Here is a 17635-nt window from a genome sequence, read left to right on the forward strand (position 1 = left end):
GTCACAAACAAATACAGACTATTATCCACACGTATCCTAGCCCACTGCATAAGTGGCGACAGCGTACCCCGTATTCTGCTCACTGCACAATCAGCATGTTATAAAGCAGGAGGAGCTGAGCAGTTTGTTATAGTATAGAAAAGATCCAGCATAACTTGTCATGTATTGATCTAAAACTCATGTGGGCTTAGGAGTCCAGTGGGTGGTCTTAATCTGTATGCGTGTGCACACAGAGATAGCTGTCAATCACAGAGTATACCCACCCACATGACTAATCAGCTTAATGTTAGAATAAATGACAAGTTATACTTAATCTTCTAAAATCTAAAAGGGCAGTAAAATATAACTTTAAATAATGAATCTAAAAAGTCAAATAGCCCAAATTGTAACCATGAGGCCACATTAATCAAGCAATAAGCATCACAAAGTCCATTTCGGACACATGTATATGGATAGGTATACTGTAATGTATATATACCGCTTACCCAAATGGATGTGTAGGTAAAGGTAGACGAAACCAGCATCCACACCAAATAAATCTCGTCCTCACACACAGATGATTTCGGTTCCAGTTGTATTCAAACCACAAACACGTCGCCCCCTAATCATTTATTTTAATAGTGTGTAATGTTACAGAGGATAGTGAAGGGACAACATTTTTTCACTCTATCTGAGCACCTTTAATTAGGTTTCTTTAGCACCCTTTTAATCAGATGGTTAGGGGTCTATCTTTTCACTGTCCTCTGTAACATTACACACTATCAAAATAAATGATTAGGGGGCGACGTGTTTGTGGTTTGAATACAACTGGAACCGAAATCATCTGTGTGTGAGGACGAGATTTATTTGGTGTGGATGCTGGTTTCGTCTACCTCCACCTACACATCCATTTGGGTAAGCGGTGTATATACAGGGTGGGCCATTTATATGGATACACCTTAATAAAATGAGAATGGTTGGTGATATTAACTTCCTGTTTGTGGCACATTAGTATATGTGAGGGGAGAAACTTTTCAAGATGGGTGGTGACCACGGCGGCCATTTTGAAGTCGGCCATTTTGAATCCAACTTTTGTTTTTTCAATAGGAAGAGGGTCATTTGACACATCAAACTTATTGGGAATTTCACAAGAAAAACAATGGTGTGCTTGGTTTTAACGTAACTTTATTCTTTCATGAGTTATTTACAAGTTTCTGACCACTTACAAAATGTGTTCAATGTGCTGCCCATTGTGTTGGATTGTCAATGCAACCCTTTTCTCCCACTCTTCACACACTGATAGCAACACCGCAGGAGAAATGCTAGCACAGGCTTCCAGTATCCGTAGTTTCAGGTGCTGCACATCTCGTATCATCTGAAGGCAATCGTCTATGCTGTGAAGATACGAGATGTGCAGCACCTGAAACTACGGATACTGGAAGCCTGTGCTAGCATTTCTCCTGTGGTGTTGCTATCAGTGTGTGAAGAGTGGGAGAAGAGGGTTGCATTGACAATCCAACACAATGGGCAGCACATTGAACACATTTTATAAGTGGTCAGAAACTTGTAAATAACTCATGAAAGAATAAAGTTACGTTAAAACCAAGCACACTATTGTTTTTCTTGTGAAATTCCCAATAAGTTTGATGTGTCACATGACCCTCTTCCTATTGAAAAAACAAAAGTTGGATTCAAAATGGCCGACTTCAAAATGGCCACCATGGTTACCACCCATCTTGAAAGGTTTCCCCCCTCACATATACTAATGTGCCACAAACAGGAAGTTAATATCACCAACCATTCCCATTTTATTAAGGTGTATCCATATAAATGGCCCACCCTGTACATTACAGTATACCTATCCATATACATGTGTCCGACATGGACTTTGTGATGCTTATTGCTTGATTAATGTGGCCTCATGGTTACAATTTGGGCTATTTGACTTTTTAGATTTATAATTAAAAGTTATATTTTACTGCCCTTTTAGATTTTGTTTTTTTTTGCATATGGTGGTAGCCTTTTAGGACGGTATCTTTGACCTATGAGTGGCAACAGCTCGTGTGGTGGCTGTATTTATTATTTTTTATACTTAATCTTCTCCCACAAAACCATATATCAATCTGCCCAACTTCTCCTGCCCTATAACATGCGGCCAATAGAGAGGAATGCAATTTCAATGGGATAGGTACTGTACTCTTTAAATAAGATTGTGTTTATTTTGTATATTTTTTGTTTTTACTTTATTACTACTATTAGTATTATTATTACCTTTATGTAAGTGATAACACTTTTATGTAATCACACTCCAACCGCCCGGAAACAACTGACATTAAAATGACTGCACAACTAGATTTGCTTCAAGGAACAAAACACTAGGGCAGAGTTAAGGCTGATCTTTATTTCTGTCACTTGCAGCACATTAAGGAGATGGCTGAAATACTATCTGCATTGCTAGGAGCAGGATCATCTGACCAGCTGACTAGCTGCACTTTGCCTGAATGCATGCTCTTTAAAACAGCTGGAGAGAACAGACTCCTACATGAGACACAACCCACTGCTTTTATTCCAGTAAGTGAACTAAGAGCCTTTTAGTCAATAAATCCGGGCAATGCAAGTTCTTTGGGAATGGCCGAGCGAACAGCAGGAGAAGAAAGCACTGTTGGAAGCATAATGAGCTCTTTAACAGGACACAAAGTTACATCTCCACCAGCCTGCTGGCATAATTGAAACATCTTGGCAGATCAGCTCACCTGCAGCTATTGCTCCGCGCAGAGATCACCCAACTGCTGGAAGCCTGCAGAAGAGAAAGACATCAATAAGTATTCTTCATAACTTACTAGCTTCTTAAAGGTCTTCTTTTAAAAGTATAAACCACTGACTTGGAGCAAAAAATGGACCACGATGAAAGAGAATCTTGGGAAACTCTCTTGTTGTTCCAGGACTATTTGTTTTCCCTATTTACTACATTCCTGTCTGGGATTTTAGGAATTTGGAAAGCGTTATCCTACTGTGTGTCGTTTGGTTTTATTTGTGTCTGCTTCACTTAGTCATTCTGAAAGTTTATAGTATAAGAGAGAACGTATATGCCTTACTACCATGTATCGTTTATGATTGATATCTTCCACTTTTTATAAGTTTGTGAGTCAACTGCTGGAAAAGGGGAGAAAGAAAACATATTTGAACCATCTGTCTCTAATTCAGCTTCAGTTCTGTACACCCAGGAACTGCATGGATTTAGATGCCTGTACCCATCACAAGCTGTGGATTGGCAGGCTAACTTTCTAGTCATCTTTAATTAAATGCCAACATACAACTTGGCAAAGACATGTATGGAAGCTGATATGGTTTGAGTAGAAACACGTGCAAGCACTGAGCTTTTCGTGCCTTGTTAGGAATCTGAAATTGTTTTGTCCATCCCACAGAACTTGTTTCTCTTACTATAACCTAGCCCACATATTCCTACCCCTCCTCCTTTCCTCGCTTTCTCCCTTTCCTTAACTGAGGATTGATCTCTCTTTTGTCAGCGTTGTTTTACTCTGCAGAGTTGTACTATGAAGACCTGTGTTTCTTCCTGCTTGAATATGAAATGGGCTGGATGGGATTAGGGGGAAGTGGCAGCTCCACCTCCCCCATCAGTTTCAGGACTAGGTTAGTGGTGGAGATGGAACAAAACAGACAGTGCTGGCAGCATGACAATAACCAGCTTTGCTGTTGCTCTAATTTTAGGGAGCATCCCTATAGTGGACTGCTTTGATAAGTCTTCCACCTCACCCATTTATCACCTTTTTCAACATCATCAGTCACTTCGCAAGGCTCTTCAACCTGGCCAGCAACCTCAACCCCACCTGCCAGTTCATCACCATCACACAGGCTGTCCAAAATACAAAGGCAAAGAGGGCTCTATAGGTGACTATATCAATGTAACTGAGTTTGGTGCAGATTGTTTAAACTGGGTTGAAATTCCTACTTTCTTGGAGAGGACACCTGGGAAAGGACTAGGTGATCACAACTTCTGCAGGAACCCAGATGGGAGGAGTAAGCCTTGGTGCTTCTTCAGGAACAACCATGGCAGAGTTGACTGGGGATACTGCGACTGCAAACAAGGTGAGTAACTTTGCGGTTTTTCATACTCTCTAGGAAATGTGTGCCTTCACGTCTACCATGGAATGCGTGAAATGTTGGGAACATCTGATTTATTTTAAAATGAAACATGACCTGGCTTTAACACGAAGTTATATAGTGCTCACCCTTGTCAGCGTGAAATATATGTATATAGGCATTTAGTAAAAGTCCAAGTATAACATACACTTAAAAAATGCATAAAAGCATAAGCACAATACACTTATAACTCAGAACTTCACAGGAAGCATGGAACTGCAAGTGTTAATGAATTGTGAAAAGATATATTGTAGAAGAGACCGGGATGGCATAAAACTGACAATAACCGGGATTGTGTGGCGTTTCTCTCTGTCAACAATAAAATTTTAGCTTGGCTAAGACAATATTATCTAACTGAAAGACTGACCTATATATTATGTATGAGGACAAATATTGCCTCATTTTATGAGCCTGTCGCTGGCATTGCTTCTTGTGTGGGCAGCATAGTGCTTTTTTACATGTTACCCAGGCCTACAGCAAGCAAACTTTCAAATTGAAACTTTTTGAATTCATGGACACCACAGATGACCTCTTGTAATCTTTCATATCCATGCATGAGAGGTCAATTATAGAAAGAGTTTGAAATATAAGCATTAGGCATATGTAAAGAATGCACAAGTGTTGTAATAACAGAGTTATGCAAATAAGAAATGGAATGTTCATAAAAAAAAGAGCAATACCCCTTAAGAAATGGGAATTATGCGTCTTGTCTTCTGCTGTCAAGTTGTTAAAATTCAATTTAGTAGGTGGTGAGTTATATCCGTTTCTGGCAAAGCCAACCGGTCTTCTTATAGTTATTATTATAGCTCCTACAGGTGTTACCCAGCTTTCCCAGATTCCTGAATGGTACGTTGTGCAATTATTTATCCTATGGTACAGTATTGCAGTGTAACCTAAAAGATTTACTGTTCAGGAGATGAGTAAATGTAGTGATAACCCATGTGAGGACAATAATGGTGACCATACAGTCAAGAACAACATTTCTCAGATACTGTGGACACGTGTCCTTGCAGAAGTCACTTTTTTTTTAAAATATTTTGATTCAGCTCTTTATCAGTCTTTCTACTTCTGAGGATCCCCGGTAATAACCAATATCTTAGTCATTACAGTTTCTATACTACTTGTCACCCACCTTTCCCATACTACAGAATGGGTAAATCTGACTTAACTCATTTACAGAATGATGTGCCGCCAGCTGCTACACATTAGATAGGTTTACTGTTCAGGGGTTTGAATAAGCTCTATAGCAATAATAGCAGCCATGATGGTTGTCACCCAGCTTTCCCAGAAAGTCAAATAGCTGAACAACTTGACAAAATAGAGCAACTCAACCTACTGAACTGAGTTTTACAACATCTAAAGACATAATTGAATCTTTGTAAGGGCTCATGCACACAACCGTGGCATTTTTTGCGGTCCGCAAATTGTGGATCCGCAAAAAACGGATGCCGCCCGTGTGCCTTCCGCAATTTGCGGAACGGAACAGGAAGCCCATTATAGAAATGCCTATTCTTGTCCGCAAAACTGACAAGAATAGGACAGGACTCATAATTTTTGCAGAGCCACGGAACAGAGCAATGGATGCGGACAGCACACAGAGTGCTGTCCGCATCTTTTGCGGACCCATTGAAATGAATGGTTCCGTATACGGACTGTATACAGAATCAGAATACGGCCCGTATACGGAACGCAAAAAACGTTTGTGTGCATGAGCCCTAAGTTTTTACTTTACTTCAAGTTCGTTTGATGAACACGTGGGTTTCCTCGAATGCTGCAGAATGATATGCCCCAGCTGCTATATATTTGATAGATTTTCTCTTCAGGTGTAACAATAATAGCACCCATGATGGTTGTCACCCAGTTTTCCCTGAATAACTGGACAAAACAGGGGGACCCAAGGTTTTTACCTACTGAAATGAGTTTTACATAACACATAAGACATAATTGAAGCCTTACTTGTGTGATTCTTAAAAAATGCTACTATGTCATACAATTAAAGGGGTTCTCCAGGCCACATATATTGTGATAAGCTATCCTTAGGATAGGTCATCAATATCAGATTAGTAGAGGCCTGATAACTGACAACCCCACCGATCACCTGTGTGGGGCTACTGTGGCACCAAAAACTGTACAGTGTACAGAGCTGGAAGCAGACAGCTCCGTATACTGTGTAGTGGCCGTGTTGTGGTACTGCAGCTCAACTCCCATTCAAGTCAATGGCAGCTGAGCTTCAGTACGCCAGCAGCAGAACCGACAATTGTGTCAGGGCCTTCTATTGCTGCTCTGTACACTGTAAGCTTTAGGGGCTGATCAGTGGAGTTGTCAGGTGTCAGACCCCCACTGATATGGTGTTGAGGATCTGTCCTCTGGATAGTTCATCAATATTTGCAGCCCAGAGAGGGACCATATGGTGGCATCCAAAGTGCCTAGGATCCCTAGAACAGAGCTGTAAAAACGTGTCTCCATACAGGTTCCATGCATAGGGATTTGCAATGTACATGAGGCCTAAATCACATTACATGGTGAATGATATTTCAGTTGAAATTTTTTTAGTACTAATGTGTTTTTCATATTTTTGCTATTGCGCTCACTGACAAAGTTTTACCATTTCTAGAAAAAGAAAACTTGTCTGAACTCATAGCATTTCAGTAACAAGTGAAAAAATAGCCAATAGCAATATTTAATATAAAATCACAAGCCTTATACCAATAAATAGTGTGTGCAGTAGTTTGTCAGCGAGTAGCGTAAAAACAGAATTGATTTTGTGTCTAAAACCCTTGCTGTATCTGTTAAACACGGAAATCATTTTCAATGTAGCATATGTGCCTGAGCTAAGAGAATTAGATTGTACGGTCCTCCCCGGGCAGGAGCCTGTGCAGACTGCTACATTATAAAGATTTGCGGAATATATTACCGCTATATAATAAAAGATTATTCTTATATATAGAAATATACAAATCCTGCAACACCTAATCATTATTAGGATTCATATATATATATATATATATATATATATATATATATATATATTATATATATACAGTACAGACCAAAAGTTTGGACACACCTTCTCATTCAAAGAGTTTTCTTTATTTTCATGACTATGAAGGTATCAGAACTATGAATTAACACATGTGGAATTATATACATAACAAACAAGTGTGAAACAACTGAAAATATGTCATATTCTAGGTTCTTCAAAGTAGCCACCTTTTGCTTTGATTACTGCTTTGCACACTCTTGGCATTCTCTTGATGAGCTTCAAGAGGTAGTCCCCTGAAATGGTCTTCCAACAGTTCCCAGAGATGCTTAGCACTTGTTGGCCCTTTTACCTTCACTCTACCTTCACTCTGCGGTCCAGCTCACCCCAAACCATCTCGATTGGGTTCAGGTCCGCTGACTGTGGAGGCCAGGTCACCTGGCGCAGCACCCCATCACTCTCCTTCATGGTCAAATAGCCCTTACTTTCAAAGTTTTTCAGTTGTTTCACACTTGTTTGTTATGTATATAATTCCACATGTGTTAATTCATAGTTTTGATGCCTTCAGTGCGAATCTACAATTTTCATAGTCATGAAAATAAAGAAAACTCTTTGAATGAGAAGGTGTGTCCAAACTTTTGGTCTGTACTGTATATATATACACACAAAACCACAAGCAAAGAAGAGAATTTTGTGAAGAGTTTGGTTGTTTTATGCCAGTCTGTACATGTAAGGCCTCATGCACACGACCGTATTTTTTTGCGGTCCGCAAAACGGGGTTCCGTTTTCCCGTGATCCGTGACCGTTTTTTCGTCCGTGGGTCTTCCTTGATTTTTGGAGGATCCACGGACATGAAAAAAAAGTCGTTTTGGTGTCCGCCTGGCCGTGCGGAGCCAAACGGATCCGTCCTGAATTACAATGCAAGTCAATGGGGACGGATCCGTTTGACGTTGACACAATATGGTGCCATTTCAAACGGATCCGTCCCCATTGACTTTCAATGTAAAGTCAGGAGTTAATATACCATAGGATGGGAGTTTTCTCCAATCCGATGGTATATTTTAACTTGAAGCGTCCCCATCACCATGGGAACGCCTCTATGTTAGAATATACTGTCGGATATGAGTTAGATCGTGAAACCTCATTTCCGACAGTATATTCTAACACAGAGGCGTTCCCATGGTGATGGGGACGCTTCTAGTTAGAATATACTACAAACTGTGTACATGACTGCCCCCTGGTGCCTAGCAGCATCCGATCTCTTACAGGGGGCCGTGATCAGCACAATTAACCCCTCAAGTGCCGCACCTGAAGGGGTCAATTGTACTATCATATCTCCCTGTATGAGATCAGGGCTGCCAGGCAGCAGGGGGCAGACCCCCCCCCCCCTCCCCAGTTTGAATATCATTGGTGGCCAGTGCGGCCCCCCCCCCTTCCTCCCTCTATTGTAATAAATCGTTGGTGGCACAGTGTGCGCCCCCCCGCCCCCCCCCTTCCTCCCTCTATTGTAATAATTCGTTGGTGGCACAGTGTGCGCCCCCCCCCTTCCTCCCTCTATTATAATAATTCGTTGGTGGCACAGTGTGCGCCCCCCCTTCCTCCCTCTATTGTAATAAATCGTTGGTGGCACAGTGTGCGCCCCCCATCGGCCCCCCCTCCCTCTATAGCATTAACAACATTGGTGGCCAGTGTGCGGCCTCCCATCTCCCCCCCCCCCCGATCATTGGTGGCAGCGGGTTACTAGCAATAGTACAATAGTAAAAGATTCATACTTACCAGGGAGCTCCGATGTTCGTGTCCGGCCGGGAGCTCCTCCTACTGGTAAGTGACAGTTCATTTAGCAATGCGCCGCACAGACCTGAGGCTGTCACTTACCAGTAGGTGGAGCTCCCGGCCGGACACGAACATCGCAGCAGCAGGTAAGTATGAATCTTGTACTATTGTACTATTGCTAAGTAACCATGGCAACCAGGACTGTAGTAGCGTCCCGGTTGCCATGGTTACCGATCGGAGCCCCAGCGATTAAACTGGGACTCCGATCGGAACTCCGCTGCCACCAATGATGGGGGGGGGGGGAGAGATGGGAGGCCGCACACTGGCCACCAATGTTGTTAATGCTATAGAGGGAGGGGGGGCCGATGGGGGGCGCACACTGTGCCACCAACGAATTATTACAATAGCGGGAGGGGGGGGGGGGGCGCACACTGTGCCACCAACGAATTATTACAATAGAGGGAGGGGGGGGGGCCGCACTGGCCACCAATGATATTCAAACTGGGGAGGGGGGGGAGGGTCTGCCCCCTGCTGCCTGGCAGCCCTGATCTCTTACAGGGGGCCGTGATCAGCACAATTAACCCCTTCAGGTGCCGCACCTGAAGGGGTTAATTGTGCTGATTACGGCCCCCTGTAAGAGATCGGGTGCTGCCAGGCAGCAGGGGGCAGTCTTGTACACAGTTTGTAGTGTATTCTAACTAGAAGCGTCCCCATCACCATGGGAACGCTTCTGTGTTAGAATATACTGTCGGTTCTAGCTTTGAAAAAGGTTTTATGCAGACGGATCTTCGGATCCGTCTGTATAAAAACTAACCTACGGCCACGGATCACGGACACGGATGCCAATCTTGTGTGCATCCGTGTTCTTTCACGGACCCATTGACTTGAATGGGTCCGTGAACCGTTGGCCGTGAAAAAAATAGGACAGGTCATATTTTTTTCACGGCCAGGAAACACGGCTCACGGATGCGGCTGCCAAGCGGTGCATTTTCCGTTTTTTCCACGGACCCATTGAAAGTCAATGGGTCCGCGAAAAAAAACGGAAAATGGCACAACGGCCACGGATGCACACAACGGTCGTGTGCATGAGGCCTTACTGTATAAGCATAATGCAGATTCACCATAGCCACGGTTTGCAGGTTATTATATGGAGTTTGAATTCCCAGACATTGCTCTGCTGTAGTATTGGAATGATAATGCCTTGTTATGGCTCCCTACAGCTGTATAGGTTGTACATTAATGCTGCAACCATAGAAGTGTATGTGGCCTCATTTTCCTGTGTACCTCTAATTTCAGAAGTAGCCTAATCCTCTGGATGCATATTATATAACTGAAGCATAAAATATAGGAATTATACAATACCATGCCTAATATATATCCATCATGCAGGTTGTCTTATCAACTGATGTCTTTACAGTCTTGTACTATCCAATGACAGCAAAGCTATGTAGGGGGAACATAAAACTTATAGGAAATCTGCCAGGTCAAAATCACCAGAAATCACTAGTCTGCAATAAAAAGAGGAGGAGGGGGGGCAAAGCAGAAGAAAGTTCCCAAAGGTCATTTGTACTAAGATATAAATACGGGAGAAGCGTGGGGGTCTGACCTCTCAAGCTCTCACTCAATGAGCATGAGAACAGGGGTTCCGAGTTCCACTGAAGAATGAGTAGAGAGGAGATTGAGCATGCGTGCTGCTGTCCCAGTCATTCCCTAATGGACTGCCAGAGATAGCCAAGTACATTCAGGGTACATGCACACGTTCAGGATTCATGTGCGGAGAATCCGCACTGAAATCCGCAGGTGTTCGCAGGCAAATCTGTGAGGTCAATTCGCATTAATTGGTGCGGATTTGCATACGGATTTGCGTGCGGATTTGGTGCGGATTCGGTGCGGATTTTCCGCATGCGGATTTCACTAAGTGAATGAAGAAAATCCGGTCAGGAAAAAAAAAATTAATTGACATGTCGCGGATTTTAAAATCCGCACCGCAGGTCAAAATCCGCGCGGAAAAAATCCGCATCGTGTGCATTGAGAATTTCAAATTCTCATAGAATACAATGGACATGACCTACGGTGCGGATTTTCCGCACGCAAATCCGCGCGGAAAATCCGCACGCAATCCTGATCGTGTGCAGGGGGCCTCAGGCAATCTTCCTACCTCATGTCTTACACTCAGTGTCAATTCAGAACAGGTGCTCTCCTTCTTTGGGGCACCTCCACTGCACTGCTCAGCTTTGTCTCTGCTACATCTCTTACGGCCTTGTGATGATCCTAACTGCCCTGGGGAAACTTGGTTGCTCAGGATGTGCTACTCCTGGTCCTCTGCATCGGAACTACAAGGCCAATTTAAGTCCTCCAATGGCAGCAGTACTGCTCTTGATAAGACCAGTGAGTACTCTCTAACCGCAGACTCCAGCTGAATAATTCTCACATGGTGCCAACAACTATCTGCTACACTTCTGGTCCAGGACAAATTTACTTTCATCAGAAACACTGCCCAGGTCTTCTTCTGTAGACTACTGAGACCCATGTGAAGGGATTCCATGTGTCCTTGTGCAAACTCCATGTGCCTCCATGTGATTATTATCAATGCTTAACGGAGCAGGCGATTGTCAGGAAGGAGGCATTCCTTCTCAACAATCACCTGCTCATCAGTGGAGGAGACCACTGTATTTACTTGCAGTGACCTCCGCCACAGTGTAGGGAGGAGAGTTCGCTAATGCCATCACTCATCCTCATACAGAATCATTGTTTACTGATACCAGACTGTTGTTTAGAGGACACGATCTGCTGCCGGCAAACAATGATTTAGGTGTCCACACCAGTGATCCTATTACCCGTTACCGCGTTTCGCTCATTCATCAGGCAACTTTACACCGGCAGATCATCACTAACGAGCATTCAGCGATAATTTGCCCCAACATTGGGCAGTCTAAAGAGGCCTTAACCCCTTCCTGACCTTTGACGTACTGTTATGTCATGGGAACCACTGAGTTCCCGCAATTTGACGTAATCGTACGTCATAGTGATCGCGCGGGCACCGGAGCAATGCACGTGCAATCACTGCAGGGGCCCGGCAGTCCGTGGTAGCCAGGCCCCTGCTGTATCTGCCGGCATCGCTGTAAAAGCCGATGCCGGTGGATTAACCCTTTCTATGCCGCGGTCTGCGATGACCGCGACATAGAAGAGGTTTGTGTCAGGTGAACGATCGCATCGAGTTCCCGCGCTGCTGTGGCGGGGACCCGATGCGACACAAGGCAGCCCAATGCCGTGCAGAGGCTGCCCAATGCCTTGCACGGCATTGGGAACTGCCTTCTACGGGGGCCGAGGAGATCCAGCCTCAGGCTGGGTCTCCTAGGCAACCTGTTAGTGTATGACTCAGTGTCATACACTAACAGGCAATGCATTACAATACTGATGTATTGTAATGCATTGCAGAGGGGATCAGACCACCAAAAGTGAATGTCATAAATAAAGTAAAGTAAAAAAAAGTGTTTTTAATAAAATGAATAAAGTAATAAAATTAATAAAGTAAAAAAGAAAAAAAAAACGCCCCTTTCCCCTTATTTTATAATAATAAACAGAAAAAAAAACAAAAAAACACACATATTAGGTATCGGCGCGTCCGTAATGACCGGCTCTATAAATATATCACATGATCCACCCTGTCCGATAAACACCATAAAAAAATAAAAATAAAAACAGTATAAAAAAAGCAATTTTGTCACCTTACATCACAAAAAGTGCAACACCAAGCGATCAAAAAGGTGTATGCCCCCCAAAATGGTATTAATAAAACCGTCACCTCATCCCGCAAAAAATGAGCCCCTAACTAAGACAATCGCCCAAAAAATAAAAAAAACTATAGCTCTCAGAACATGGAGACACTAAAACATCATTTTTTTTGTTTTAAAACTGCTATTATTGTGCTAAAGTGAAATACATAAAAAAATATACATATTAGGTATTGACACGTCCGTAACAACCAGCTCTATAAAAATATGACATGACCTAACCACCTAAAAAAAATAATAATCCTGTGTAAAAAAAATTACATTTTTGTCACATTACATTACAAAAATTGCAACAGCAAGTGATCAAAAAGGCGTATGCCCTCCAACATAGTACCAATCAGACCGTCACCTCATCCCGCAAAAAATGAGACCCTACATAAGAGAATCGGTTAAAAAAATAAAAAAGCTATGGCTCTCAGACTATGAGACGCTAAAATATCATTATTTCGGTTTCAAAAATGCTATTATTGTGTAAAACTTAAATAAATAAGAAAAAGTAGACATATTAGGTATTGCCACGTGCGTAACTATCTGCTCTATAAAAAAGTCACATGACCTAATCCCTCAGGTAAACGCTGTAAAAATAATCATCCATTTTTTTGTTACCTTGCCTCACAAAAAACATAATATAGAGCAATAAAAAATCATATGTACCTCAAAATAGTACCAACAAAACTGGCACCTTATCCCGTAGTTTCCAAAATGTGGTAACTTTTTTGAGTTTCTACTGTAGGGGTGCATCAGGGGGGCTTCAAATGGGACATGGCATCTAAAAACCAGTTCAGCTAAATTTGCCTTCCAAAAACCATATGGTGTTCCTTTCCTTCTGCACCCTGCCGTGTGCCCGTACAGCAGTTTACGATCACATGTGGGGTGTTTCTGTAAACCGCAGAATCAGGGTAATATATATTGAGTTTTATTTGGCTGTTAACCCTTGCTTGCTACTGGAAAAAATTGATTAAAATTTTAAATCTGCCAAAAAAGTGAAATTCTGAAATTTCATCTCCATTTTCCATCAATTCTTGTGGAACACCTAAAGGGTTAACAAAGTTTGTAAAATCAGTTTTGTATACCTTGAGGGGTCTAGTTTCTAAAATGGGGTAATTTTTGGGTGGTTTCTATTATGTAAGCCTAACAAAGTGACTTCAGACCTGAACTGGTCCTTAAAAAGTGGGTTTTGGAAATTTTCCCAAAAATTTCAAGATTTGCTTCCATACTTCTAAGCCTTCTAATGTCCCCAAAAAATAAAATGTCATTTTCAAAATATAAAAGTAGAGAAATTGAAATTTGGAAATTTTTGCAAATTTTGGGTAAATTTGGTATTTTTTTTATAATTTTTTTTTTTAACTTATTTTTACCACTGTCATGAAGTACAATATGTGACGAGAAAACAATCTCAGAATGGCCTATATAAGTAAAAGCGTTTTAGAGTTAACACCACATAAAGTGACATATGTCAGATTTGCAAAAAATGGCCTGGGCAGGAAGGTGAAAACAGGCCCGGGGTTGAAGGGGTTACGACCTTTATTGCTGGGTTTCCTAGATACTGGGTTTGGCTATGCAAGTCAGTATGTTGCCCATGATGACCTCAGATTGTAGCAGTCATCTGCATTCTTTTACAGAATAAATTCTCTAATGTCGTGAGTCTTAAAAATCAAATCCATAAACCACTAGAGATCAACACACTGTGCAGAAGCTGGTGAAAGAAGGCCATGGTGGAAAGTAGACAGTAACTGAGTCTAAACTACCTTGTCTCAGCTGGTGACAACCTGTCTCTCACAATGCTAATCTGTCTTGTCTTCTGTCTGTCTTGAACTCTGCAAGTTACCAGCACACTGTGCACAATAGGGAGCTTATTACTGCAGAGTCAAACAACGATCTGTCTCAAGGTACCTTATCCCAAAAGTGATGTAGACTTCAGTGGATATACTATAAATAAAGTCCACATTGAAGTAAACTCCGGTGAGAGACGAGCATCCTGGTGAAAGTCGTCTTTGCAGTGATTGTTGAATAAAGGCAGTGGCGCACACTTTCCATGATATCAAGGGGATGTATGCAGTCATATATATACAGTAAAACAGATGATAAACCAGGGTGTGTCTCATAAACTGATATCTCCCAGTGGAGGTTTCCCTGAGGTGCTGTCTCCTGAATAGTATAAGCATAGGGCTTGTTTGAACTGCTTTGGTGTCAGTAAAGATTGTGACAGTGATGAAAAAGACTGTGTATGCAAATGTTGGCAGCAATGACTGCCACAGGCTGTTGCAATCGATCTATTTATATGGCATGTCAAGTATTTTTTAGCTTTGTATTAGGGGAAAAGGCTATATTAAATGATATACAGATGTTTGCATGCATAGAATATAATGACAAGCGTAGACTGATTTTGATTTTATATTTGAAAAAAATTGTGGTGAATTTGTAGTATTCTTTGGGTAGTTTTGAAATACTCATCATTTTCTGAATTATCTCCAAGTTCAATGTTGCTGTTGTCATTCATTGAACATATCATCTCCCATAGGACTAGTATGGGAGCTATGAGTCATAACAGAGCCGTCATGAAATAAAAGGCCAGCATTTACGGGCAGAACTGAAATTATAGCTGTTATTTCTGAAATGCTTTATGTGATATATAAAACATTCTTATCTCTGAGGGTCGGTAAACCTTGAACCCTTGACTGGTCTGATAGACTCGCTGCCACATACGTGGTATTTTTTTTAAGATAAAGATCCCTCACTTAAAGGAACTATCTCATATAACATTTTATTTCCAGTCATTGTCTGGGTTTCTGGGAGTTCAATATCGACGATCTTCAGGATAGGTCATTAATATCTGATCAGTGGAGTTACGACCCCTAGCACCCCACCAATCAGCTGTTTGAAGAGACTGGGGCACACTGGTGAGCTCTGTGGCCATGTTCTAGGCCAGTGATGTCCCGTTCTTTGGTCACATGACCTACGGTATGTGCAGCTCAATGCCATTCAAATTAATAGACCTGGGCTGCACTATGAAGCACATCCGCCATGCAATGTGTGACATTGTGCTTGGTATATTGTGAGAAGGCTGCAGCACTCACCAAAGAACCACAACCTCTTCATCAGTATTGAACTTCTGGAAAACCCCTTTAACACTGATAAAATATAGAGTATCAGTACCACATAATTATAAAATATTTTTGTGACAGAGCAACCTTTAAGACCAGTGTTGAAATCAGGACATTATATGTTGCACAGTGGTTCATTTGTTACTAGGGGGCCTTGTACGGCACTACATACAGGATTATGTAACTGTCAATAATATAATAAGTGATAGCCAACATGGTTTTACTAAGAACAGAAGCTGTCAAACTAACCTGATTTGTTTTTATGAGGAGGTGAGTAGAAGCCTGGACAGAGGGAAGGCTATCGATATTGCGTTTTGGACTCTGCAAAGGCATTTGGTACTGTCCTACACGGACGACTAATGGGTAAATTGAGGTCTATTGGTTTAGAAAAATTTGTAATTGGATTGAAAATTGGCTTCATGATCGTATCCAAAGAGTTGTGGTCAATGATTCCTACTATGAATGGTCCCCGATTATAAGTGGTGTACCTCAAGGTTCTGTTCTAGGTCGGCTATTATTTAACTTATTCATTAATGACATAGAGGATCGGATTAATATTTCTATTTTTTCAGATGACCCCAAAGTTTATAATACGGTCCAGTCTATGAAAGATGTTAATAAGTTACAAGCTGACTTGGACAAACGTACTGTTTGGGCCTCCACTTGGCAAATGAAGTTTAATATAGATAAATGTATAGTTATGCACTTGGGGGCTAATAATCTGCATGCAGCATATGTCCTAGGGGGAGTAAAACTGGGAGAGTCACTTGTTGAAAGAGTCACTGGGTGTATTAGTAGATCATAGACTAAATAACAGCATGCAATGATAGTCAGCTGCCTCTAAGGCCAACAGAATCTTGTCTTGTATTAAAAGAGTTATGGACTCGCGGGGCAGGGATGTAATATTGCCACTATACAAAGCGTTGGGGCGGCCTCAACTGTAATACACAGTTCAGTTCCGGGCACCAGTCCATAAAAATAAAAAAATGTACTTAGAAAAGTACAAAGGAGATCAACTAAACTCATAAAGGGCCTGAAGATCTTAGTTATGTGCAAAGATTAAATGAACTGAATTTGTTTAGCCTTGAAAAAAGACGTCTAAGGGGGGACATGATTAATCTGTACAAATATTTAAATGGACCACATAAAAAATATTAAGGTAATCTATTCTGTGTTAAATCTTCTTAAAAAGCAAGGGGCCACTCCCTACGCCTGGAGAAAAAAAGATTAAAAGTCATAAGAGGCAACAAGCATTCTTTACAGTAAGATCTGTGAATCTCTGGAATAGCCTGCTACAGGAGCTGGTCACAGCAAACACAGTAGATGTCTTCAAAAAAAATTTAGATGACTTTTTAATTGAAAATAACATTGAGGCTTATGACAATGTATAGAAATCTTGTTCTACACACCCTTTCTCTTTGGCCCAACCTCTTTTTAAAACTAAGATGGACATTGATCCAGGAATTTGTTCCGTGGATCAATATGGCAGGATTACAGGTTGGACTTGATGGACTTTTGTCTTTTTCCAACCTTAACAACTATGTAACTATGTAACACTGAGTTACTGTGCATTCTCTAATCTCCTTGTATTTACATGGGTTTAAACTTTGAATTTCTTACTTCTCTCATGTCTCCAGGCCTCCAACTTACCAACCCATTTTTTAAATGGTTAAACCTCTTCTAGCCTCCAGTCCACCACTATCCATTATGTCTAAGGCTGAACCTGCTTTCAACACATAACAGTCATCCCAGGTAAAAAAGGCTGCACTATTTCACAGGGCTATAGCTGATCGAGTAGGCACCACATGAGGATTACTCTCTCTATTGGTGCCAAACATCTCAGC

At 41.6% G+C, this 17635-nt stretch overlaps 1 protein-coding gene across 2 annotated transcripts in view; it reads left to right on the top strand.

The window, feature by feature from the left end:
* Positions 1 to 3217: 3217 nt before the first annotated feature.
* Positions 3218 to 17635, top strand: part of PRSS12 (serine protease 12) — a 200405-nt gene continuing 185987 nt past the window's right edge. For both annotated transcript variants that reach the window (XM_040418279.1, XM_040418280.1), the window contains exon 1: positions 3218 to 4086. In XM_040418279.1, the coding sequence (XP_040274213.1) occupies positions 3672 to 4086 (415 nt within the window). In that variant the 5' untranslated portion in view covers positions 3218 to 3671. The remainder of the gene's footprint in view (positions 4087 to 17635) is intronic.

Source organism: Bufo bufo, chromosome 2, assembly GCF_905171765.1.
Source record: "Bufo bufo chromosome 2, aBufBuf1.1, whole genome shotgun sequence".
Taxonomy (NCBI): Eukaryota; Metazoa; Chordata; class Amphibia; order Anura; family Bufonidae; genus Bufo; species Bufo bufo.